The 26,568-nt window shown below is 48.8% G+C and overlaps 1 protein-coding gene across 1 annotated transcript in view; it reads left to right on the top strand.

The window, feature by feature from the left end:
• Positions 1–26,311, top strand: part of LOC144724254 (CUB and sushi domain-containing protein 1-like) — a 267,119-nt gene extending 240,808 nt beyond the window's left edge. Inside the window, exons 7-10 of the mRNA XM_078603232.1 lie at positions 712–799; positions 4,315–4,439; positions 8,924–9,045; positions 26,204–26,311. Of these exons, the coding sequence (XP_078459358.1) occupies positions 712–799; positions 4,315–4,439; positions 8,924–9,045; positions 26,204–26,311 (443 nt within the window). The remainder of the gene's footprint in view (positions 1–711; positions 800–4,314; positions 4,440–8,923; positions 9,046–26,203) is intronic.
• The last annotated feature ends 257 nt before the right edge of the window (positions 26,312–26,568 follow it).

Here is a 26,568-nt window from a genome sequence, read left to right as displayed (position 1 = left end):
CGCCGTCAGTCACGATCGTAGGGCGGCGGCGACGGCTTTGTCGTAACGATTTCTTCATCGTACTCATCGTGAGCTCATCAAGGAGCTCGCCTACTATCGGTCAATATGGAGCAAATGAAAGGAAGGGCATCTGCTTAACAGCCTCATGCTCCCCCACCTCCCCACAGCCACGGCTCCTCTCTGTGGGTGGGGGGAGGGCAACCCGTTGAGAAATGCTGACAGCCTCTCATCCCGTGGTATAAACATTAACGCCGCAATAACCCAAGGGCTGCATTGTTCTTGGCTGTGCTGGGACCAGCGATCGTGATGGGCCTGCAATCACAAACTCCACGGAGGGCACGAGGGGGAAATTGGTTTGCATTAAGGGCGCGATACAAAATCTCTCCTTGCACTGCCCCCGTGGGAGCCGGCGAATGCACTCCGCGTCGTCGCACGCAGGCGGCGACTTGCGAAATCTGCAGTCCTGTGGAGGAGCTGCCACGGCTGTAATTACTCTCCTTTTTATACGTTGTTTATAATTCTCATTACGGGAGGAATGTTACCTTTAAGGGAAGAACGTGATACAGATAGCAAATGGAAGACAACAACAGTGTTTTATGAGAAGAATGTGTCCCCCGTATGTTATCCACTTTGTTACATTTTTACGAACGTATGTGTTGTTGTGGTCGTATTCTCAGTTGTTTGACGCACGGTATTGATTTGGTCTTGCAGCGAGCGAGGGAGGCATTGCCCAGGCATCGAATATTTGCCCAGAACCAGAGGTCCCACGGAACGGAGCACGTTTGGGGTCCGACTTCAGGTGAGAAACAATATCGCATCGCTGCCCCCCCCCCCTAGCACCACCATTATCGGACTTTGGGGGGGGGGAAGAAACGATCTTTTAAAATTAATACAAAGTATTTATGGATTTTGTTCATTATAAATGCTTGCTGGGCAGATGGGGATGTCAACCGGCACGGTGATGGTGGTGGTGGTGGTGGTGATGGTGATGTTAACTGCCGGGCGAATCCGAATGAGGTCGGGGGGAAAGTGATTGTGTTGGTAGGTGACTGACAGGACCAATCCCTGATGTGCAGTGATATGCTTTGGATAGTTGTGGACTCTGGATGGTCGTGTGGATATCTGGATGAATAACTCTGTACAAACACGGTCCAAATCTTGCGCTCTATATTTGGTATATCTACGGACATCTCCCCTTCTTGGTATATTCCATGTGTTTGGATTCTAAACTAAACTATTTTTATTTGACCAGGTAAGGCCCACTGAGCTATGTAGCTCTTTTTCAGAAGTTACCTGGCCACAAATGATCGCTCAATGAAGATGTTAATCATGTGTAAATGTATATCAGCCAAATACTCTAAACGCACGTTTCTAAATGTGGAGGGAAAACCCGGAGAAAAATCCACGCGGCCGCGGGGAGAACGTACAAATTCCAAATATACAGCAGGCGTCAGGGTCGAGATCGAACACACGACGTCCTGCATACCAGGCGAGGTAGTTAACATCTCACCACCGCTGCGCCCAGAATCAAAAGTTGCCACACCAGCGTGCATCATCAGGGGACACCATGACGATGCTTGTGGCACCAAATGGGGACTTCGCCAGCCCTCTATTTACAGCCCTGATGGCCGAATCGTGTGGACATCGTTTATGCCCCAATTGCGAAATTCCAGCAGTCAACGTGCTGGCAGCCAGAGGCTGCTGAGCCACACTTTGTTCACTGTGCAGCTTGTTTGTCTATACTTCACCACACTGGTTAGTCCAGGTTGGTAAAGGGGTGGGGGTTGGACCCAGAACCGGTTAAGATATCACCTGCCACCAATGCCAGCCATGGGCGGGAATCGATCTCGAGTTGCACGGTTTAGAATCAGAATATAAATTTCGTCTGGAAGAATCATGAGATATGAAGCTCTTTTCACAGATGTCCAGTAGGGGCGGATCAGAAAGTTACAACAACTAACAAGACAAACACACGATTGGAGTGCAACTTATAGGAAAGTTAAGCAAATCACTAACAGTAAATGAATTAAGTACATCAGTACAAATTGCAAAAGTATATCAATCGTTGCCGATTTTTCAACAAGCTTGGGCAAGGCAGCAAAACAACAACAGTCCCAGACCACAGCAAGACAACACAGTGTCTCTCAAAAAAATTACACATTACGATTGGACTATTGATACGTCTCATCGTGTACTTAGCCATGGCCGGGAATCGAACTCCAGATGCAAGGGTCACAATTGCAGTGCTTCCTCTAGCCCTGCCTCTGCCTCGCCATGGCTTGTGTTTGGAGAGCCGATAAGGCAGCATTAAGGATAATTGCCTGTGCAGACATATCTGATTGTGTGTGTGCGTGTCTGTATGGGGAGCGGTCGTGTGGTGGTTATTGCACTGAACTATGGACCCAGCGACACGAGTTCGATTCCCGCTCACGACCAACACGAGTGACGAATATCTGAACCGGTCCTGGGCCTCCCCTAGGTCGACTCAAATATTTGAGTACCTGGTGTGATGTGTAATATCACCACTTGGGAGACAAAGGCGGCCTGGCCACCCGTGTGCCATGCGGGCCGTCATCATTGCTGTCCCAACAGTCTGTTCGGGATATACGGGGGATCTTTGCCTTTGTGCATGTCTGTCTTTCGAATTGTCAACATCATTTTATTCATCATCATCATGAGCACGCCCGCATTATGCCGCTTGCAAGGAGAGTTTAGAGCGAACAGACGGGTGCCGAGGGTGCCGTCAAATTCTGCCCCGAAATGTGGAAAAGCTGTCGTGCCAACGAAGGAGAAAGAGCGTGGAGCTCCCCCACGCGAGCCGCGCGCCCTCTTTAGCGCTATTGACGCGGAGTCAACGCCGCGGCTCTCCGTCAAACCGTTGGCTACGCCCTCACCGCGGACCACTTTTTGGGCCATTCCACAATTTGCCACGTAAGCAGCAAGAGGCGTAAGCAGCGGTGCGTTGGGCCTTTTTTTTCTTTCGGGGAGGGGGGGGTGAAATTGGCTGCGCGTGAATTGCGGAATGGGCCTAATTTGTTTGCGAAACGGGCGTCGCTCTGGCAGGATAAAAAAAAGTGCCAGAACAAAGGACAAAAAAAACCAGCTGACTCTCAAATTCACATTTCCGTGTCGCCCTTTCTGTGAATGCAAATTATAATATCGGGAACCCTGTGCAGCTCCGGCGGGGACTGGGGGAGCGTTGCCGGTCTTAGGGTCAGATCGGACATGGAGCTGTTTTATTAAAAAAAAACCGCGTAGCTTAAGCCCCCCCTCCCCTCACCGGTTCGTCGATGGATCTGCGCGTTCGGAAGTCCGACGCCTCGGACGAGAATTTCTCAATGAGCAGTGTTCCAGCAGTCACCGCTGCCCGTGTGTGCGTTTAATTAAACGCCTGGTGCGACGCAGCTTCTGGTAGAGCGTCAGCTGATTATGTATTATGGTTGTTTTGGCCACGGTGTGTTTGGAAGCGCGGGTGTTTGAGGCAAGTGGGCATCCTTCTACCGAAGTGAAACGCGCCATTAATATACGCTTTGTCCATGTATTGCATTTAAATACATCAGAATATGTATACTGGAGGAATCCGATCAGCTATAAAGCTCTTTTTCACAGATGTCCAGTACATATCTTCCAGTGAAGAGAAATAGACAATACAGTCTTGATTTGAAGCTTTCGTGACTGCAGTTCCACTGCTGGATTATATTTTAGATAATACAGTATTCTCTTACTTTACTGCATATTAATCAGACCCTTAGCAGTGTTTATATAATAATCAGGGCATGTTTGTGTGCATGTTTTTTTACACAAGTATGTGTGGTTAATGCAGACTTAATGCCTTGCAAAATTTACCTATTTGGTGTTTGAACAATCTTAACACCTCCTGTTTAATTGCCAGGAATGGTAAAAACCCCTTCTTGTTTTTTCATCGTCTTAACAGTGGTTGCCACGTGTAAATACTCGTCCCCAACCTGAATAATGTGGCATTTCTTCCTCCTGGTTTTCCCGGCTGCTGAGAGAGAGACGCGCACGACGCCGTGCTCATTCCACCGGAGCGGGACACGTGACGTCGAACCCTCGCACCTCTCGCTCACAACCTCCCCGGACCGCCCCCCCCCGCCCCGTCTGTCGCCGTCACATTTGACGGCCTCGCCTTGCCACCTGCTCCTACGCGGCCACTCGCCGTTGGCCAATCAACCAATCCGTGGTGCGCCCGGGAACGGCCGCGCTTGTGCCGCGCACCCCCGCTCTGTCTCTCGTCGCTCGCGTTGCCCCCCAGCTTTGCCAACACCCCCCCTCCCCCGCTGCGTTTCTCCCCAGGCTCGGTGCCACGGTGCAGTTCGCGTGCGACGAGGGCTTCGTCTTGCTCGGCTCCAAGAGCGTCGTGTGCCAGCGCCTGGCGGACGTGTTCGCTGCGTGGAGCGATCAGTCTCCGCAGTGCAAAGGCGAGTGAAGGAAACCCTCCGCTCGCCGTTATTGCCGTCGTTTATGCTCAGCGGATTATTGACAAAAAATACCGCGGACGGGCATTTGTCCGTGTTTTGCGGTAATTACTCCATTGCTTCCAATGTATTTTACATTCACGCTGTTGCGTCTATCGCAGACCTGTGCCTCTTGTAACGAGTAATTATAACAAAACTACTTCAAGTTATTAGGAAACCATGAGTGTTGCCATCTGTTATCGGTTAATAATTACCTTCACAGCTTTCCGACGTGTTCGCGGGTTGTACCGCATGCTGTCCAGAAACGATGCCCAAACATGTTTTTTTTTTCCCGGAGCCACAGAAGGGATTAATTTTCGTGAGGCAGCTCCCATCACGTGCAGCGACACATGTGGAGTCATGCTGAGCTCCCTCCGACATCCGAGAGCCACACACACACAAAAATTACGTACCGGTAGTTTGCAAGAGAGCCACTCACTCCTCATTCATAACTCACGTTCTCATCCCAGCCCCCATCTATATACATAGCTGGCAGCCCTGCTTAGCAGCGTGAAACTGCTTAAATAGATCGAGACTACACGCGTATTTCAATTATCACTGCTCCGGTACATTCATCTGGCTCATCGATGCCGCCTCTTCTGCATCCAGCGGGGCCTGAGATCGTTGTCTGTGATGTCAAGCGGATGCTTCGCCGCCTACAGCTCCCTTTGTTTGGAAGCCATGGGCCAGGTAGCAGGCGCTATATTGGCTAAATCTGGCAGGTCCTTTTCCGACGATCCATATCGGCGTCCGTTTCAACGCCTGCCCCCTGAAACTACTGCTAGTGGCACCGTGTCAGCCTGACATAGAGGAGATTACACTGTTCTGTACCGAGAGATGTCACCTTGGAAGTGGGAGCGGCTGGGATTGTGGGAGGTGGGTGGGTAGTTCTGGCATTGGAGTCCTGAGCAGGGCAGGTCGCTGGGCCAAAGGGTTATTCGCATGGCCTGGCCGGAATCACAGACTGTCCCATCGGCTTGGGGCCCAAAGCCAGATATTTATATTCTTTGGATCGTAAACACGGTGGCCGATTCCTCGTGTGGCTTTGAGCCGGACAAGTGGCGGTCGTAATTGAACAGGCCGGGCACTGTTTGGCAGCAGGTGAGACAGATCTCCCCACACGATCTCCTCGGTGCTCCGCGGCAAACACGCCTTCGTGCGTCGCGCAAACACAGCATCGCCCACGTAGCCGTGCAGTCCTTAACCTTGGACATCGTCCGTCAGACATCAATTGGTGACCCCTTGCACGCGGGGATATATCGCGTGCGGTGTGGGCCGGGCCAGTTGTATACGAGCAACATCTTTCACACGGTACGGAAAATCATTCAGTGGGAGGTGGGGGGGTCATACATAAATAAATAATCTTGCATGCAGAATCCCAACTCGCACAGTGCACAACCATTCATCACGGCTGGGGTGGTTTCCGCTGCTTTGGAAACACCATTCGGCTGCGATATAAAGCAGGCACATCAGTGTGTGCACGTTGCTGTGGACGTGCAGACGTACCTATGCTGCCGTGACTTCTGGGCGTGTGCGTACGACTTCTAAGTAATTTTATTCCCTTCCTTAGTTGGCATCTCAGATGCTAATCCGTGGCACGGTACACTCGGTCTAGCCTGATATGGACATGTCAAAGTTCTGCCGCAATTTTATTCCTAATACATCGTGTAGCATCAAGGCTTGTTTGATTTGGCAAAAAAAGCTTAACTGCCTCAACGATTCTCGTCTTGTCGCATACATTTTATTCGCAACGGGCAAAGTTAGCAAAAACAGAGTTCGCTTACGCGCGCGTTCAGAAAACCTAAGACCTGTATATTTGTCACCGACCAGCGTGGTGCCAAAAGTGAATCGAGGAGCTGGGCAACCCGCACGTAGATTTTGCTGTCCTCACCGCTGCCCCAGCAGCAGCAGCGGCGGCGGCATCCTCCACTCGCCAGCGCGTCAACGTTGCCCAGCGCCACCTTCACGGAATCCGTGGGCTCGCAGATAACGGCTCATTTATTGTACCCTCTACACCCCGGGACTAAAAAAAGATTCCCCGTATAGCCTTAACAGACTGTAGGGGCAAGTTCTATTAGCGAGCACCTATGAAGGCCGGCAAGTCACACGAGGGGGTGGCTGGCCAACACGCCCGGCCGCCTTTGTCTCCCCAGTGACGATGTTTACACACCGCACCAGGTACTAATTTGAGGCTGAGTTGACCTAGGGGAGGGACAGTACCGGTCCAGATAATCGTCACTGGTGTTGCCGTGAGCGGAAATTGAACCCGGGTTGCCGTGTTCGTAGCGCAGTGCACTAAGCAGCTACACACCCCGGGACACGGACACACACACGCGGCGGTGACTTGAAGAGCAATGCGGACAGCCGCCTTCGCAACGCAAACGAAAATAAGTCATCTCATCATCACCATCATCACGATCCATGGGCAGAGAGCCCGCCGGTGTCCACTGCACATTTCGTCAATAGTCATCTCGCAAAACGCAGGACCCGCGCTGAAAAGCATTCACGAATGCACAGCGGTGCATCCTCGCCTGACGCGGTCGAGCCTGAGGTCGAGGTTTGTGCGTTCATCCGGCGGCGGGGGGGGGGTGCCCGCGACCTCGCCAAGTCACGTGCGCGTTCAGCAGCGAGGTCACCGCCATCGCGAGCGGCGCATCTCGAGTGCCGCGTCCCGGGACCCTGGCGACAGCCCCCATACAAAAAGCTCCACATCGCTGGCCAGGCTGCCTCACGTTGCGGACGCTCCGCGAGGCACCCAAGTGACTTTGTTTCGTGCCAGAATGGAGAAGCGTCCTCTTTGACGCGTGCCGGTTTGGAGGGGACAATTCTTCTTGCTGGAGCCACCCAACAATGATTGAAAACAATCACCCAGAGCTGGGTTCTCCGACTACTTAAGCAATCAATGACTCTACCAATTATAGGATTAATTACTCAACTAATTGGATAACGCGTGTAACCACTGAACGGGAGGTGATGGGCGGGACGCGGTGATGTCACAGGCATCATCATCACCCGCATCACGCTGGGCATGGCTTGAATGGGCTTGCTGCTGTCTTTAATGGATCCGAGAAAACCACCACAAGGAAGGAGTGGATTAGAATTTTTAGTCGACTATCACCTGAATCAACCATTTCACCAACTGCCCCGATGGGACTCCAGTGGTTAGAGTAGAGCCACCTGAAACAAGAACTATAACAAGTTACTCGCAAAATAATCCACGGCAAATGCACCTCCTTCCCGTATCTGTCTCTCCAAATAACAGAAATGCTTTAAAAAAAACACAAATCACTCCCAAAAGGCCGTGTGGATAATGAAAAAATGCCTTTATATTTTTACGTGAAGGGACAGATATGGGAAGTAGATTTTGTTTCTTATAATACCCGGCATGATAAACGAAACTATTGTTTTTATTTCACCAGTTATGTATGTATGTTGAAGTTCCTTTGAACTGTACTTAGCCAACCGCGCTAATCAGAGGCATGGGGGAAGGACAATAAACTGAACACCAACATCATTTAGAAATAAATTATTTTTAATCTGGATTTAAAGTGCAAAGCTCCAGCAGCTTCCTAATATTTGAAGGAAGAGCGTTCCAGACGGCCGCATAAGCACATCTGAAAGCACGTGATGCAGTAACCGTCTTTATTCGATGGCTAACCAACAGGTAAGGCCCACTGAGCTATGTAGCTTTTTTTCAGAAGCGACCTGGCCACAAATGATAGCTCAACAAAGCGGCTTATCACGTCGAAATGTATAGCAGCCAAATACTCTAAGCGTATGTGTCTAAATGTGGAGGGGAAAACCGTAGGACCTGGAGAAATATCCACTTGACCACGGGGAGGACATGCAAACGCAAAAAATGCAGGTGCTCAGGGATAGGATCGAACCCATGCCCTCCTGTATACCAGGCAACATTGCGCTTCCATGGCGCCCCCTGTGATGCGAATGAGAGCTTTGTAGCAATATTATAATAAGTCTGACTGACCATTCTTCACTCCACGTCTCAGCTCTAGATAATTAATGTTTAAAAAAAAAAATCGGTTCCTCGTTGTGTGACCATGTTTGTATGGAGGTTTATAATGCGTTTCAATGTAAAATGACGATTTCGTTAACTATCTACGAAGTCTAACCAATCAGGAACCAAGGAAGAGATTGCAAATATTGCCGCGGAAAGGCGCAGTAACGGGTAGCGTTGCTTTTGTTAATCGCCAAGCCACTTGTCAAGGAGGGCTGGGCGACTCTTAACTATCCATACAGGGGGATAGATTTCACTTGCGTGCATACGCGCGTGTCATTATGCGTTCGCGACGTACGCGTCAATTGACGTCTGAACACCTTCGCAAACGAGGATGTTCCATCTCAAGGAAACGTCCAGGTGGGTATATTTTAATAAATTAAAATTTATATTAAATATATAATCTCCTTTTTTTTTTCTTGCCATTTTACAGCTCAGAACTGCGGTGAGAATGTTCAAGGTCCCAGTGGGATCATCTTCTCACCCAACTACCCGGGCTTCTATGACGGTGATTCCCACTGTGTGTGGATCGTCGCTGCTGTCAACCCCGACAAGGTGAGGCATAAAACTTCGGTAGTGTTTTTGGCAGTGCAACGGGGGTCCTCCGTCGTAGGAAAAAACGATTAAAAACATTTCAAAGTTGTCAACTCTCCGCTATGATCTCAGAAGGGACACTCGCCGATGCTTGATAGTCCGATGTCGTGCACGTTAACTTTTGTGCGGCGATAGCGCCCGAGTCGTGACGTAGCCCTCTTGACCCATGGGGCTGATTTTTTTACATTTTTAAAACGACGAGCATGAGTGAGACATTTTATATACAGTGAGGGAAAAAGTATTTGATCCCCTGCTGATTTTGTATGTTTGCCCACTGACAAAGAAATGATCAGTCTATAATTTTAATGGTAGGTTTATTTGAACAGTGACAGACAGAATAACAACAACAAAATCCAGAAAAACGCATGTCAAAAAATGTTATAAATTGATTTGCATTTTAATGAGGGAAATAAGTATTTGACCTCCTCTCAATCAGAAAGATTTCTAGCTCCCAGGTGTCTTTTATACAGGTAAGGAGCTGAGTTTAGGAGCACACTCTTAAATCCTGAGATTAGGAGCACACTGTTAAAGGGAGTGCTCCTAATCTCAGCTTGTTACCTGTATAAAAGACACCTGTTCACAGAAGATTCCAAACTCTCCACTATGGCCAAGACCAAAGAGCTCTCCAAGGATGTCAGGGATGAGATTGTAGACCTACACAAGGATGGAATGGGCTACAAGACCATCGCCAAGCAGCTTGGTGAGAAGGTGACAACAGTTGGAGCGATTATTCGCAACTGGAAGAAACACAAAAGAACTGTCAATCTCCCTCGGCCTGGGGCTCCATGCAAGATCTCACCTAGTGGAGTTGCAATGATCATGAGAACGGTGAGGAATCAGCCCAGAACTACACGGGATGATCTTGTCAATGATATCAAGGCAGCTGGGACCATAGTCACCAAGAAAACAGTTGGTAACACACTACGCCGTGAAGGATTGAAATACTGCAGTGCCCGCAAGGTCCCCCTGCTCAAGAAAGCACATATACATGCCCGTCTGAAGTTTGCCAATGAACATCTGAATGATTCAGAGGACAACTGGGTGAAAGTGTTGTGGTCAGATGAGACTAAAATGGAGCTCTTTGGCATCAACTCAACTCGCCGTGTTTGGAGGAGGAAGAATGCTGCCTATGACCCCAAGAACACCATCCCCACCGTCAAACATGGAGGTGGAAACGTTATGCTTTGGATGTGTTTTTCTGCTAAGGGGACAGGACAACTTCACCGCATCAAAGGGACGATGGACGGGGCCATGTACCATCAAACCTTGGGTGAGAACCTCCTTCCCTCAGCCAGGGCATTGAAAATGGGTCGTGGATGGGTATTCCAGCATGACAATGACCCAAAACACACGGCCAAGGCAACAAAGAAGTGGCTCAAGAAGAAGCACATTAAGGTCCTGCAGTGGCCTAGCCAGTCTCCAGACCTTAATCCCATAAAACAATCTGTGGAGGGAGCTGAAGGTTCGAGTCGCCAAACGTCAGCCTCGAAACCTTAATGACTTGGAGAAGATCTGCAAAGAGGAGTCGGACAAAATCCCTCCTGAGATGTGTGCAAACCTGGTGGCCAACTACAAGAAACGTCTGACCTCTGTGATTGCCAACAAGGGTTTTGCCACCAAGTACTAAGTCATGTTTTGCAGAGGGGTCAAATACTTATTTCCTTTATTAAAATGCCAATCAATTAATAACATTTTTGACATGCGTTTTTCTGGATTTTTGTTGTTGTTATTCTGTCTCTCACTGTTCAAATAAACCTACCATTAAAATTATAGACTGATCATTTCTTCGTCAGTGGGCAAACGTACAAAATCAGCAGGGGATCAAATACTTTTTCCCTCATTGTAAAGGTGAGCGACACACAGACGCACCTCGGCACGGGCAGCGGCAAGCGCATCTGATGAACGTGACCTCGTCACGCCCGCACAGTCATCCACAACTTTCTGACAGTTCCGATTGAATAAGACCAAATCCACGGTTGAATCGGCACGCGGTGTGACCCGGGCCTGACATCGATGTAGCCCGCTTTGGGCCACGCACGACAAAACTCCCGAGCCGAGGAGGAGTCGAGGGCTGGCGGTTGTGTCTTTCGCGAGGGACTGGAGCCTCAAGACCGAATCACGTTGTCGAAGAGGGTTGTTGATGAATGTGTGGGCAGAAGAAACAACCCCATGACATGCAAAGGGACGCGGATGGTGTCTAGGCTTGTGGGGCAATCTCCCTATCGCTGCACCTCAAATAGGCGAGAAGGGCCACGTGAAATTCCACTGAGCCGGCTCTGCCACCGTGTACGGTCAAAGTGCACAATTTTGGAAGGGAAATCGGGAGTTTCACACTCCCCGTGAATGTTCCTTTTCAGCCTGCTGAGAATCATTTCAGCGGCATTCGTTCAGCGCAAGCTTAAGTTACAATAACTTTTCCGAAATTATGTACTCCCAGAAGGCCGTGCGGTTGATGGGATATGTAAAAAAAAATAGGTGGAGGGGCAGACAGGTGTAAGAGGGGCATTGTCTGATTATTTATGTTGTTACTCATATTCTCCACACCGACGCTAATGATGTTTTTTTGCTACGTGTAAATCATCCGCGATAGCATTACATTAAGCCACCGTGTATGAACATGTTTGCTTTCAACGAGTACGAGGTTTGTGGCGGGGTTTTGTCTCATGTAATCCTGTGCTTATGAATACTTTCGGTTATTACCGTGTCCTCGCCACGTATGTGATTGGCACATAAGGAGAAGGCTGACAAATAACGGGATTTATTTTTATTTTGCTGATAAAGCATTTCACGATAATGTCCCCTGAAGGGAATACATTTTTTTCTCACAATTTCTAAATTACCCATTGGCATCTGGCTCTCTGAACCGAGTGGTATTACTCAGGGGGATATCTATTTGAGGCAAAGTGTGTGTTTAGCCTTTGAGCCAAGTCACCTTGGAGAAAGTGAGTCATTACAATGATTGGCAATGACCTGATAGAGTACGTGGCATTTACTAACAGCACCTGACCTGGGTAAGCAATTCCTATCACCTCCTTATCGGGTGACGTATTGAAACATCTGCCATTGGGAGTGTGAGCACTTTGCGGTTTGTAAAAAAAAAGTGATCTGCAAACGAAATTGCTTTTGTACGTGAATGTACATTTTTACTTTATTTGTTTCCCTTATCAACCCCTTTCACGTTTCCGAGACGACTGCGAGTTGCAGGGTGGGCGGCGTCCCACTCACCGCCGAATCTCGGCACGCGTGAGCGGTTCAGTGTTAATGTTATTTAGAGAGGCGTAGTAGCACCGTTGTTTCTGAACACATTGTTACTCACCGCAAAGAACTGTTGCAACACGACCACCGCACTCCACGATAGCTGGCGCCAAACTGTGCCACACGCCCTCCCGCATGGCGTTGTGGGAGCCTCGGTACCGATCAAGTTATTTTGGTTTCGTTTTCTTCCGGTTCGGGAATCGGAAGAAAAACTAATGACGTACATCGGAATGGGAAAGGGTTAAGATTTATGTTTGTGCCATAATGTTAATTTCCCACGATGTTTATTTTATGCTTCGAATGAAATTGGAGAAGATAAAATGAACGGCCTCGGCTCAACAGTTGTGCTCGCTCTACACATCCATGCATGCAGCACTGACAGATGGTGCAGTAACGTACTCGCATACTTTATTCGTTCGTGATTTTTACTGGAAAATGTAAATGGCATGGGATCTATTATAAGGTCAGGATTTGTCCGCCTATTCGCGATATTTTTTCGTATTAAAAAGGGGTTAAACGTAATATTTCACCGTGAGCGCGCACGCGCCATCAACAGCGCCATCATTGGCGACGTTACCCACGTGCGGGCGTGGGGTGGGGGGGGCTTAAAAGCCAGAGACAATGTCCACGTGGCTGAGCGCCCTCGTGCAGGAATGACGCCGTGCTCGTGCGCAAAGGGGCAGCCCAAATGTCGATTGGCTCGTGCCGCTGCCTGCAGAGAGGCCTCCCACTTGAGGGATCTCTGAGCTCCTCTCGGTTATATCTCGTTGCCTACTCTTCCCCACCACACACGGCCTGACGATCCCATTTAACTCTATATTCCTGGTGGCTTGAAACGGGAGCTTTTTTCTTGTTGTATGTGTATATAAATATATAAAAACAAATATTGTCATTCAAGAACCCAGAATACAAAGTAGATTTCAAAAAGAGGTAGAGAGAGAGAAAAGAAAACCCAGCAAGTGACGTGTAGCGAACTCGGAGCAATGCGCCCTCGAGATGAGGGATCCGATCGGGGGAGGTGGTAGAGGTTCTCGCTTCTCTGCCCGGGGTACGGGTAACGATCGTGAGCAGTCAGGAAACAGGCATTTAAGAAACCTTGAACATCGTTTCAACTGCCCCGCCGGGCAAATCGAGCGGGCAGCCCCCCAGATTGCAAGTCCAGCGTTCCGACCGTGACGCCGCTCATGGCAGCATCCTCCCGTGCTCCACGTGCACACCGAGCAGAGGCGGGCGGGGGGAGGTCAAGCCTCCACATTTCAATGACAAAGAAATCCACCCAACAAACAAACCGTGAGACGTAATGCGCCGGCGAGGTGCCTCAAAGTTGTCACGCCACAGCGACAATGACTTAGGCGTATTCTTGAGCAGAAATTGCACGCGTGCCCAAATTATAGACACGCGCCAAGAGCGACCTCTGAATTCCTTGCCAAGAACCGTACCGTCGTGAGCGTTCTCGCCTGAAGCCCATTCATGTTGTGACGTTTATTTCTATTCTTCTGCGATCATCGGTTAGAGCACTTGGCAAGGAAATTAAGGTTGTATTACAGCGCGTTGCCACAGCATTCGTAAATTATGCTTTCTAATTGCATAAAGTATTACTGTAAATACTGGATTCAATTACAAACGCATCCTTCTGCAAATAAAGCATCTGGATCGCCGTGCCGCCAAGAGCACACACATTCGCAAAATGCATGAACGCCGACACCAGCAACTCATGAACAAAAGAGCAGCATTGCTTATCGTCGTTATTGTACATTCATTATTCAAGCTGAACTTGTGAATAATGTAGCATTTTGTGTAAAATCAACGAGTATGCTCTGAAGGTGGTCAGAAAATGCTCGCCATCCGTGTCAGGTGTAAATATATGTTTGGTGATGTCACAACCTGTGCTCCCAGTTTACATGTTTAATCCCAAAGAAAATCTCAACAAAAAAACTAAAAATAACTCGTTTTGGTTATTCCCAAAGGAGAAGGCGATGTCACCGATATGGCATCACATCGGCTGTTGTCACTCCGCAGTGGTGTCACATGGTACCCTTCTGCTGTATATTTGTAGTTTGCGTGTCTCTCTCTCTCTCTCCATGTGGTCACGTGAATTTTTCTCCGGGTCCTCCGGTTTTCACACAATGTATAATGACGCATGCTGCTGTATATTTGTAGTTTGCGTGTCTCTCTCTCTCTCTCCCTGTGGTCACGTGAATTTTTCTCCGGGTCCTCCGGTTTTCCCCTCCACATTTAGAATCGTGCGCTTAGAGTGTTTGGCTCCGATACAATTCCACGTGATAAGCCGCTTCGTTGAGCTATCATTTGTGGCCAGGTCGCTTCTGAAAAAGAGCTGTACGGCTCAGTGGGCCTTGCCTGAAAGGTTTAAATCTAAAACTCATCTCTATAACCCTGTCCACCTTTCCACTTGTATTCACGAGCATCTCGTCATGCTAATTGATTCCATGACACAGGTACCATAGAGGGCCACATCGACCCCTGACCTGGTTTTGGCTTTCCAATGGCACAACCATTTGTTTATTTTTTCAGGAACACTTTGTCGAGTCTCAGGATGCTTTCAAACGTCTTGAGAGCTGGTCCAAGGAGTGTTTTGCACATGGCAAAAAACGGGAGTGTGCGGGTTAAACCAACGGCCCGCTAATGCAAGGGGGATAAAGCACTCGAAGGTCCACACGGGTGGGATGATGAATGCACTTTGCTGGACGTCAATCGTCTGGCTACCTCGCGGCTGCGTGCGTTTGGAATTTTCGTGGTCTGCAAAAGTAATGCGCTAATGATGGGTGGCGCACACACACACACATAATTATGTACGTGTGTGTGTGCACGCTGTGTGTGTGTACACGCTGTGTGTACACATGTCCGTACACACACTTCGTGTTTACGTACACACACTGTGTATGTGTACACACTGTGTGTACGTACACACTATGTGTGTGTACACGCACACTGTGTGTGTGCACACCGTGTGTGTGTGTGTATACGCTGTGTGTACACATGCCCGTACACACACTTCGTGTTTACGTACACACACTGTGTATGTGTACACACTGTGTGTACGTACACACTATGTGTGTGTACACGCACACTGTGTGTGTGCACACCGTGTGTGTGTGTGTGTACACGCTGTGTGTACACATGCCCGTACACACACTTCGTGTTTACGTACACACACTGTGTATGTGTACACACTGTGTGTGTACGTAGACAGTGTGTGTAGACTGTGTGTGTGTACGTGTATGTGTGTGTGTACACTGTGTGTGTACAGACGGTGTGTGTGTGTGTATGTCAGAAGCGATGGATGGGTCGGGGAGCCCTGTGGATCGAAGTGTAGCAATGATGGTGAGATGAATAGTAGCACTTTAAAATGCATACGCTTACAGCATCCGTGCACAGTGCTCTTCTTATCCAACTTGAGTTTACGTGAACGAATCGGATAAGGGACAATTTACGGACCTGTAAATGACACCGCTAGAGTCGAGCACATTTACAATGCACTGAGTACATCAGCAAAGTCGTTATTGCCGCATTATTGCAGCAAATATTACAATTGCTCTCAACACGCCACGGCAGAGTTATTGTTGTGCATCCGTCAAAAAGCCTGCCAATGCGTGGCTGACAGCCTTATGTTGCTATCAGGAGTGTCTGTGTGTGTGTGTCCCTTGGTGATCACGGTTATTTGTTAAAATATTTATTGTCAATTCTAACTCGGTATTCCTTGGGCCGCCCTTTGAGAAGCTGACATGTAATGAGTCACGGTGCCTTAAAGTAAGACACAGCCCCGACAACAATTTGGCTTCCCTTTATCATCAAAACAGTTTATAGGTCCGTAGCAACTGGTGTCAATTGATATTCAGCTTCGGTCCATACAAAACAATAAACATAAATCCTTTTCCCTTCCCAAAAAAAAATCCAAGCGCCCAGCTACGGGACTGAGCAGCGCAGCTCATCATCATCGTCATCATCGTCGTCATCATCATTGTCGTCATCGTCGTCATCAACATCGTCATCATCGTCGTAATCATCGTCGTCGTCATCATCATCGTCGTTATCATCATCGTCGTCATCATCATCGTCGTCATTGTCGTCATCGTCGTCATTGTCGTCGTCGTCATCATCGTCGTCATTGTCATCGTCGTTATCATCGTCGTCGTCGTCATCGTCGTTGTCGTCATTATCATCGTCGTCGTCATCATCGTCATCATCGTCGTCGTCGTTGTCGTCATTATCATCGTCGTTGTCGTCATTATCATCGTCGTCGTCGTCATCTTTATCATCGTCGTCATTATCATCGTCGTCGTCATCATCGTCATCATCGTCATTGTCGTCGTCGTCGTCGTCATCATCGTCGTCGTCGTTGTCATTGTCGTCATCATCGTCGTCATCGTCGTTGTCATTATCATCGTCATCATCGTCGTCGTCGTCGTCACCATCGTCGTTGTCATTGTCGTCATCATCGTCATCGTCCTCATCGTCGTTGTCGTCATTATTATCGTCGTCGTCATTATCGTCGTCGTTGTCGTCATTATCATCATCGTCGTCGTCGTCATCGTCGTCATCATCGTCGTCGTCATCATCATCATCGTCGTCGTCATCGTCATCATCATCGTCGTCGTCATCATCATCGTCGTCGTCATCGTCATCATCGTCGTCGTCGTCATCGTCGTCGTCATCATCATCATCGTCTTCATGAGCCATTTATCCACTGCTGTACGCAGGCTTCCCCTACTATCCCTCACGCTCCTGTGATGCCGCGACCCAAATAAATTCCCGCACGTGAACCGATCTCATCGCTCCATCTCCACAAGGGTTGAAACTCATGGGCCCTTGCTCTCCTTTCCTTGTACGCGTGTTGAACTTCTCTCGCGCCTTGCGTAGCCAACCGTGCTGATCGGAGGTCGTCAACTCTCCCACTGATGGTGACGACGTCTCTTCCGTGCGTTTCTTTTGTGTCTGTTTTAAATCGATCAGCGTGAACGCCATCAAAGCACCCAGATAAACAAACAGCCAGGCATAGGCAGGCAGTGTTGTGGTTTATATTCTAATCCGGAATAATACATATCAGCACCAAGCTGATGAGAAATTGAGTAGTTTCTTGCAAAACTGCGCTTCGTTGTGTGAGACAAACACTTGTGTAGCTGATTTAATTTAATGGGTTTTTTTTTTATTATAAATTATATATCGATACCGATGGCCTTTATAACTAGGCCAGAGCACATTGACTCCAGAAATGTATTTTTCAAGGGGAACTTTGCTTTGTTTATCTTTACGGTTCTTTTTTTTTAATACCAGAATGTCATTAGCTCACTTGTTTAAATGTATATTTGCGCTGACATTTATTTGATTTCTGAACTCCTGCAGACTTGATTGTGCGTGACCCATTGCAACCGTTATTCACTGCGACGGATTTTACTTAAGCATCCGCTCTCCATAATGCGTTGGGGAATTTGTTTTTTTTTCTCTTCAGTGCTAGGGGGTCATTGCGCGATATTGGACAGAGCATTGCTGCCTCCTCTTCCTTCCCTAGGGCCCAACATGCGGCCAAACTCATAATGTCGAATTGTCGCGAGCCATGCCCCTCAGGTGTGCCGCTGTCTTCACGTATGGTGAGGATTTAAAAAAAAAGTATTCATGGGGAGAAAGATGGAATTGCGTGACACGTTTCGATATTTGCGTAAAAGATAGTGCAGTATTCTGCTTGACATGTGATCGCACTGATGATCGGTAAAACAGTGTGAGGTCGTCTCCTTGGAAGTAATGAGCTGCCATGTCTCTTTGATGGAGTTGTGCATTTAAAGAAACGTCAGACTTTTGTAATAAAATGGCTTTGGGTTCACAAGTGTTAACTAATGATACTGTTGCATTTCTTGCAGCACGCGTAACGGTCATTCATCAAAGCAATGTTTACTTTAAAGTGTTGGGCTATTTTAAATGAATGGTTTGGATTTTTAAATCTCCGTACAATGAACACATCAGATATATAACCGTTCACAAGCGCCGTGGTCGGCTGTTGAATCGACCAAGCAGAATCCATGTTAGTATTCTGTTCTAAATCTGGTTTAGTTTATGGCGGGAACATTTTCTGCTTAAGCTTTTGAAAAGTAATTTGTGTAAAATGTAGAATTTTGCAGTGAGCGGCTTAATAACAAGTGGCCGAAAGTCATTGGTTGGTGGCAGCATTAATAATGATGATTTACTGCATTCTATTAACCGTTCGGTGACTCTAACAATGCAACTGTGGCATGGGAGGGTTAATGGGATAGACATGGTGCCGGCTGCTAAAGCTATCATTCATATTTCCAATTCGTTCAAACGATCTTTATTTACAGAGCATCTAAGCACAGCAGTATCTCAAGGCAATGTGCATGTGGATTTTGAGGGGTGATATAAGGGGGGTGGGTGGACGGAGATATAAGAGGTCGATTTTTTTGTTGTCATAAGATGAAGACAGCGTTTTGAGAGTGGCGACTACTAGGACAGAGAGAGACAATCAAGACGAGCAATGCAGCGTGGGTTGCCATGAATGAGGCGGGGGGGGGGGGGAATATGTGAAGGCCGAGGTTGTGTATATATATTGAACTTATTTCGCACCGTACGTAGCCAACCGTGCTAATCGGAGGCCCTGGACTTGGGGTCTAGGCCAGAGGAGCAGGATAAACAAGGGATGCATGTCTCTGTACGCAAATAAATAACTCTTGGCAATATTATTTTTGCACACTTTGTGCATATTTTTTTTTAAAACAGAATATTTTGGCGCACAACCAACGACTTTAAAGTGTTATAATTCCGATGTGAGATTTCAAGACGGACGTGTTTTACCGCTCGACCTTAACATTGCACTGAACGCTTTTGATGCCAACTTCTTACATTGTTCAACAGCTACCCAACACCAGGCTATTGCTGTTTTGAATATATCGTGATGTGTCAGAAAATGTTAGCATTTACACAGGGACATACTGTGCCGTGGTGGCGAGATGTTCATTCCCTCGCCTGGTATATAGGATGCCGTGGGTCCAATCCCGACCCTGACTCCTGCTGTATATTTGTAGTTTGCGTGTCTTTCTCACTGTGGTCGCTTGGATTTTTCTCCGAGTCCTCCGGGTTTTTCCGCCACAATTAGAAACAAGCGTTTAGAGTGTTTAGCTCCTTTACAGTTCTACGTGATAAGCCGCTTCGTTGAGCTATCATTTATGGCCAGGTCGATTCTGAAAGAGAGCTGTACAGCTCAGTTTACCTGGTAAAATAAAAAATAGTTTAGTTTTAGCTGATCTGTGTACCTAATGGTTGCTGATAATCTACGAAATTATCGACTGGACATTTCTAAAAAAAGAGCCTCAAAGCTGAATGGATTCCGCCAGTCTTCATGCAAATTATGATTTTGATGAAACAAAGATTCTGAAAGGGCTTCTCGGATGCCGCCTCAACCAATGGAAGAGCAGCAGGTACATTTTGCAGATGATCAGCGACCACCAGTACGTGTACAGATCAACTGCACAGTCGGTCCCCTGTGTAAAGGCTTACACTTGCCGCTGCATCGCTAAATATTCCCGAAGATGTTCAAACTTTAATTTGCCCCCCCCTCCACTCCACAATTGTGTGTGGATACACCGGTGACGGGTCGCAGCCATGTTGGCAATTACAAGCCGCGCAGAAATCTCTCTGACTTGTCTTTATTGTTGGGCTGCTCCGGACCACGCCTTCCAATCACTCCAGCGCATGTGTTAACATCGTGACCCATTCATGTAATGAATCCACGTAATTAAATGGCTAACCCAAGGGGCCATTTAAGTGAATGCCTGGGACAGAAAGTCATAGAAGGCATCTGGCTCATCAGCCCACGCTTGCATCCCTCCGCATCTGTTGTGTGGGGCAAAGGTAACCGTCGTTATTCCTCACCTCCTTGCCTCAGAGCGGTGAGCCGCCACCATCCTGCAACCCGCGCCCTCCCGGACCTTACGGCCATGCTTGCAGGTCTCCATTATTTATTCAGCAGAAGAACCCCCTCCCCTGTGGTTTCTTTCTCTCCTGAAGAGGAAGTTCCACCCCTCTTGGTAACAGGAGCCAAACCGGTCAATTGGATCTGCAGGTGCTTACCGACCTAGCCCCCTGAATATCATCATTCCATCTCCAGCGAGCGTTTAGAACATTTCAAGTGGCCGGCAACACTCAAGGGAGGCGTTACAAGCCCCACGCACCGAATACAGAGCTCCCATTGGCCACTGTGGTGGGTGTCACATTCCTACCTGAATTGGAACTTTCTACATACTTATCTGACTACTCCGGCAGTGGCTTCACCACCCCGTGACTTGTGTTAATGGCTTCTCGGACTACAAGGTGGTCTGTGTCGTGTATGTCTGTGCGTGTGTGTGCGTGTGTGTGCGTGAATGTAGCGTGGTGCGGTGGTGTCGCGGTTCGCGTGCTGCACTACGAACCTGACGAGACGAGTTCGATTCCCGCTCAAGGCCAACACCCGTGACAAAGGCGGCCGGGCATGGTGCTGGCCACCCACCCCTCGTGTGCCATAGTGCCGGCCTGCTTAGGTGCTCGATTGCAGGATTTTCCTCAACAGCCCGTTGAGGCCACACGGGGGATGTTTGTCTTTGTGTAAATGTATGTTGGTAGTGGGCAACCCTGCAAGGTGACACAGTGGAGAGCACAGGTGGTCCATCTGCCTGTCTTTTCAGCTGGCTAATCCATGAAGCCTGAAATATCTGCCTCAGTTTCACCTAAGAAGTGCATGTATTCCCCTCGGTGAATATGGGAACACGGGTAAACGGTTGCAATACAGTGCTTCAAGTTAAGGGTGAGTGTTAGACGCAGGTGGGGTAATAAAACGTGAATATGAGGCAGGTTAAAATTACATTGATCCATATGTACCTTGCACTTACAAATGATTCACGTGTGGCAGCCATGGGGGGGGGTTCTTATTTCAAAAGAGTAGCCCAACTCTTTGACACAGCGGCACGCACGATTAGTGATGCATTGCATCCACTGGGCCCTGCTTTTCTGCACTGGCTGACACCTCTCACAGCCTGTCAAGCGTTGTGCCTGTCGTCGTAGCGGCGGCGACGGCCAGCGGCAAGTCAACATCTGTTGAGGCTGATTGGTAAATGCCAATCTGGCTGACAGTGCTAATGTGACACGTGCCAGAATATCCAGCAATATAAACGGAGACGATTTAATAATATGAAATGAGTTTTGTAATGCAGGGCAGTACCATACACGCACCGATATACATTATTTTCCGTCTGTGTCCTTAAATTCCCAGTGCGGGCGATGTTCACATGGCATAGCTGGAGTCCCAACGAGATTTGGGTCGTGAGTCATGGAGCTGACTCACATCTTTGGCATCTCTTGAATGCGGTACCTGCCCTCGGGTCGAGCAGTCCGTTGTATCGGAACGTTTACCATCGTAAGGCTATTAGAGTATATATCCTGGTTCTGCACTCTTAAATTAGGTAGTAAAATAATCCCTAAGGTTGTATAATGAGAGCAGCTGGGAGAAGTCAGAAGTGTCATGACTTAGATATCCATGATCATTGTGTGTAGAAATGTTTGTTTGCCTCTGCCCTGTTACAAGGCAACACATAGCCAATGTGGAGCTCATCAACCCGTGATCGCTGCCCGTAAACCCCTTGGCGGTCTACATCCACCAGGCATCGCCAATGCCTCCATTTGTTCTGCCGCCATTCCCCAACCACTCGAGATGCTGCCGCCGCCGCCGCCATCATCGCTGACATCCCGAAAAACCCCCCCGCCGGGCCTACTCGCCCCGCCTCAGTCCCTGTGTAGTGAGCGGCTTCCGAGACGCGTCGTGTAGAGGGCTTCTTATTTATTCTCACACTGGGCACAACACAGGCCGATACATACAGAATATACGTCTCCTCTCGCTGGGCACAACACTGGGTAATATATATACGTCTCTAGCTACGCACAGCTGACCTCTCTTCATAGTGCCATCGCCTTCATCCAACCACGCAGCTGACTGACTAGCATGACGATGACGGCGATGGGAGCCGTGCGGAAGATCTTCCACGCAGCCGGACGACGGAGAGAGAAGACGGCGAGCAGCGACGCAGCCAGAACCCGGGACTCCGCAACAACCCTGAACCCTCGGTTCCATCCCCCTTATTATATACCTCTCGGCGTGGCCAGGCCCTGCCTCTGGCCACCCCCTCTTCCAGAACCTTCGAGCATGTTCCCGGAGCTCCCCGACTAACCCCACCTTTTACCTTTAACCTGATTAATTGTTACATAACCTTGCCCATGCCCGTGATTACCCTTCCAGGCCGACAGGTGGCACCCTGTCATTACACCTGTCACCCGCTGCTGCGTCCACAGCACCCCTCGGCCTCCCTCCTCGACTACATTCGTTTTCCCAGTGTGAACAACTCAGTTTAACACGTAGGCTTTCGCGACCAATATCATCCATAATATAGGTTTCTTTATATTTACGTCCTCTAACCCAAGAAATATATATTATGGATGTGAACAACTCGCCCGCCGATGTCTCTGGGAAAGAAAAAAAAAGTCAAACTGGGGAATGGCAACCCTGGAGTCTTATTTCGCTCCCCCCGGCTACCTTGTCCTGCCGCTGCCAGCCCCCTCTGCCTGTCACTAAATACATCGCTTCTATTACCCGCAACCTTAGAAGACTGTTTTTCATTTCATCCTTGATGCTCTGTCAACCCAAACTCATTCCTCGCTGCCTTCCCACCCTGGCCACCCCCTAGACGTGACCATCCTCGCCAGTGGCCCTCTCTCATCCCAAAGCATCACCTCAAGCCAGTGGTTCTCAACCTTTACTGCCAGACTTGCACCCCTTTGGTTCTCAATCATTAAAAAAAAATCATAAATACACATGGTTTGATGAAACAAAGTAGTTGTACTTACGTGCCTGTACTTAATTTGTGTTTCGATGAATTGCCTTCTAATAAAATCTGGCCATATCCCGCACCCCCAGGGGGTGCATGGTGCAGCCCTGGTTAAGAACCACGTCCTTAAGCTCCCAAGGCAACTTGCTATTTGCTGCTGTTGCTGTCATTCTCATTGGGGTTTCCTGTCTGTACCTGTGGCTTCTTCAATGTAAAAACAAATCCCATGTCCTGCTCAAACGATCGTTGGGGTTATTTGACCACACTGTGTGCCTCGCCGTACCACGCCGCCGGTCAGTGCGGGTTGGCGACGACGGGGATCATAGACGTGGGGAGCACAGAAGAAGCCCACGACACACAATTCACCTGCCCTGTGCACCCGTAGCCCGCACACCACACCCCTGAGTGACAACCCGGTTTGTTTCACGGAAGTCGCCCACACACGCCGTGTATCTTCCCACGTCTCTTGTGACATTGGGGTGGGGGCCCGGCTCCGGGTGGGGGCTCGGCACCACCGCACGTCCCTTTTGGCGCCACCCAAAGTTCACTCTCCTCGGCGGATCGCTGTTATGATGCCCCCCCCAGCCCCCCACATAACGAATAGACTGCCCGCCCCCCCCCCCCCAATCGAGGGGCAGCTGGAGCCGGGCCTGGTTCTGGGCAGTCAGGAGCTTGCACGTTCCCATGAACAGTCCGTGAACAATCTGAGTATTCTTTATCGGCTGCCTGAAGGTGTTGGGCGCGTTTCGTGAGGCACTGCGTCACGATTTGTCTGCATGAACTCCCCCAGTCTCCCTCGCTTCGCTGCCTCTGCTCGTCGGTTCCCTATGAAAACAAATATTCTCCAAATGGTTCCTGTGGAATGCATGCAGCGCAAGCGTGGGTGAAGTATTGCCAAACCCACAGGACAGCAGTTGACACCGTGTGGCTGCACCGCCAGCTCAAGGATTAGGGCCAAATAATTTCCCCGCGTTCAAATAGTTTAAAGGAATGATTATTTTGTTTAAATAGCGCAGCACGCGTTTACAGAAAAAAAAATCATGTTTACCACGATTGCGTTAACCAACTTGAGCTGTGTCGTTGTGACTTGCGACATGTTGGAGGCTAGGTAAATATTTTATGCTCATCTGGTATTTGTGATGTTTCTATTTCCCCAATGGCAGTTAATTATGTAATCAATGCTAATTAGCTCTCAACTTGATAGCTTGTCATTTATTTATTTAACAGTTGCTTTGTGTTAGACCGCTGATACTGGAGTAGGTTATATTTAAATAACACGCGCGTGCCATGCATTTAAAATCAAATGATAGTTTTAATAAATTATACCCCCAGCACATTCTCAAACAACTTTGATATTGGATCAATTATTTAAATTCCACACGGCAGGATATATCACAGAGCGTGACCTTGAGGACCATCTTTTCCGGCCGGTTATTGTGGTCACACGCGTGACAAGTCGGGGCAGACCTCCCAACATTTGCTGAGCACGTGGCGCGGCTCGCCCCCTGCCTCGCCTCGGGCATCTTCACCGCCCCCTGACAAGGGTGCCACGCCGCCTCTCCTGGGACCACAGTCGCAGCACCAAAGGCAAAAATCCCCCGTGTAGCCTGCAGCAGACTGTTGGGACAAGTGCCGCTGGCGAGTAGCACCTATGAAGGCCGGCACGGTACGGGAGGGGGTGGGTGGCCAACACCACGTCCGGCCGCTTTTGTCTCCCCAGTGGCGATGTTTACACATCAAACTGGGTACTCATTTGAGGCGGAGTCGACCTAGGGAAGGCCCAGGACCGATTCAGATAACCGTCGCCGGTGTTGGCCGTGAGCAGGAATCGAACTCGGGTCGCCGGGTTCGTAGCGCGACTTGCTGACTGCTGTGCTACCGCTCCCCGCTCAATCGAGCACCACGCCAGGACCCGCATGCAACTGTTTGCCCCATTGCAAAATAAATACGCAGGCGACGCAGGGCCCCGTGACCCGAGTGTGGTGTTCTGAGTGGCTTTGTTATACTTGCCACTGCACATGCGCAACACGATATCCTACCGCGTGCGGGAGAGCGTTGTCAGATTTATTTTGTTTATATTGCTATGGTATTTTTCTTCATTGATTTATTTCAGTAACATGACCAGCTTACCCCAATTCCCCAGCTTCGCGAGGATTTACAATACAGTCTTGTTCTCCTATAACGCGGTAGTGGTTGCGTTCCTAAAGAACACCGCGTTATGGAAAAATAATGAATAAAATGGGGTAAAGCACAGTCCGCGATAACACGTGAGAAGCGTGCGCAGGCCGAACAAAGACTGAGGCGCGTGGGTAGCATCTAGAAGCATCCAGAAGCATCCCACTGCCTTGTGCGATGCTACGCCGAGGCAGCCGTATGACCGCTTTGTCCTACTCGTGTGACGTCGTCCCGTTCTATCCAATCCGCATCCGCGTTATAAAAAAATGTGTTCCCTCGTACATTCATCGCGTTATAACCAATTTGTGTTATGGAAACTATGCGTGATAAGAGAACAGGCTGTATTTCACAAACCAATGTAGCCTGCAAGCACACGTCAAATGTAATACATTATTTCTTTCTAGATTTTAAGTTTTCGTGGCTGCAGGGATCCATACTCTTTGGTTCATTCGGTAAAGTCACGTAGGTATAAAATATAAAATAAATTAAATCACGACGTTTCGGGCGCAACACAAGCGTCCGTCATCGGGTGGAACGACCACAGCAATAAACAATTGTTGAAGCGGGCAAGTGGAGGCTGCTGGTAACAAGAGGCTGTATATAGGTAAGAGAGGGGGGGGGGGTTGCCAGGGAGAAGAGATAGAGAGGGTGGGGGTAGGGGGAGTGGGGGAGAAGTGGCCTGCTCAACACCGAGTACAGCACAATGCCGGGGCTGGGAAGTGCAAGATCCAACACGGTATTTTTATGTTTCCAGAGGTTTCAGTGCGACTCGGTGTGATTGTAGTCACCGCTTTCTTCTGCCCTACTTGTCCCAGGTTATCCAACTCCAGTTTGAAGAATTCGACTTGGAGAAAGGTTACGATTCGTTGGTCATCGGTGATGGAGATGAGCCTGGGGATCCCAGATCCGTCCTCAACGTGTAAGACCTCGAACGACGCACGGACGTTCACCGGAGCCGCGCCCTCCAAATTATTTAACAACTGGCGTCAAAACTTTACCGTTAAAAAATGGAAGTTGGTACATCCACACATTTGGTCTTGGGGTGGAATGGTCCAGAGTACACAATTCAAACGAAAAACTCTTCCAATAACAACAAGACTTGTTATTTTCATACCGTGTCATTTCTTGCAAATTGCTTCTCAAAGACGCTGTAGAATGTGTGATGCGTACAGCGCCGCTT

This window comes from Lampetra planeri, chromosome 2, assembly GCF_965212315.1.
Source record: "Lampetra planeri chromosome 2, kcLamPlan1.2.h2, whole genome shotgun sequence".
In the NCBI taxonomy this organism is placed as follows: Eukaryota; Metazoa; Chordata; class Hyperoartia; order Petromyzontiformes; family Petromyzontidae; genus Lampetra; species Lampetra planeri.
Note: the sequence above shows the minus strand (reverse complement) of the source record. Positions and strands in the feature narration are given on the sequence as shown.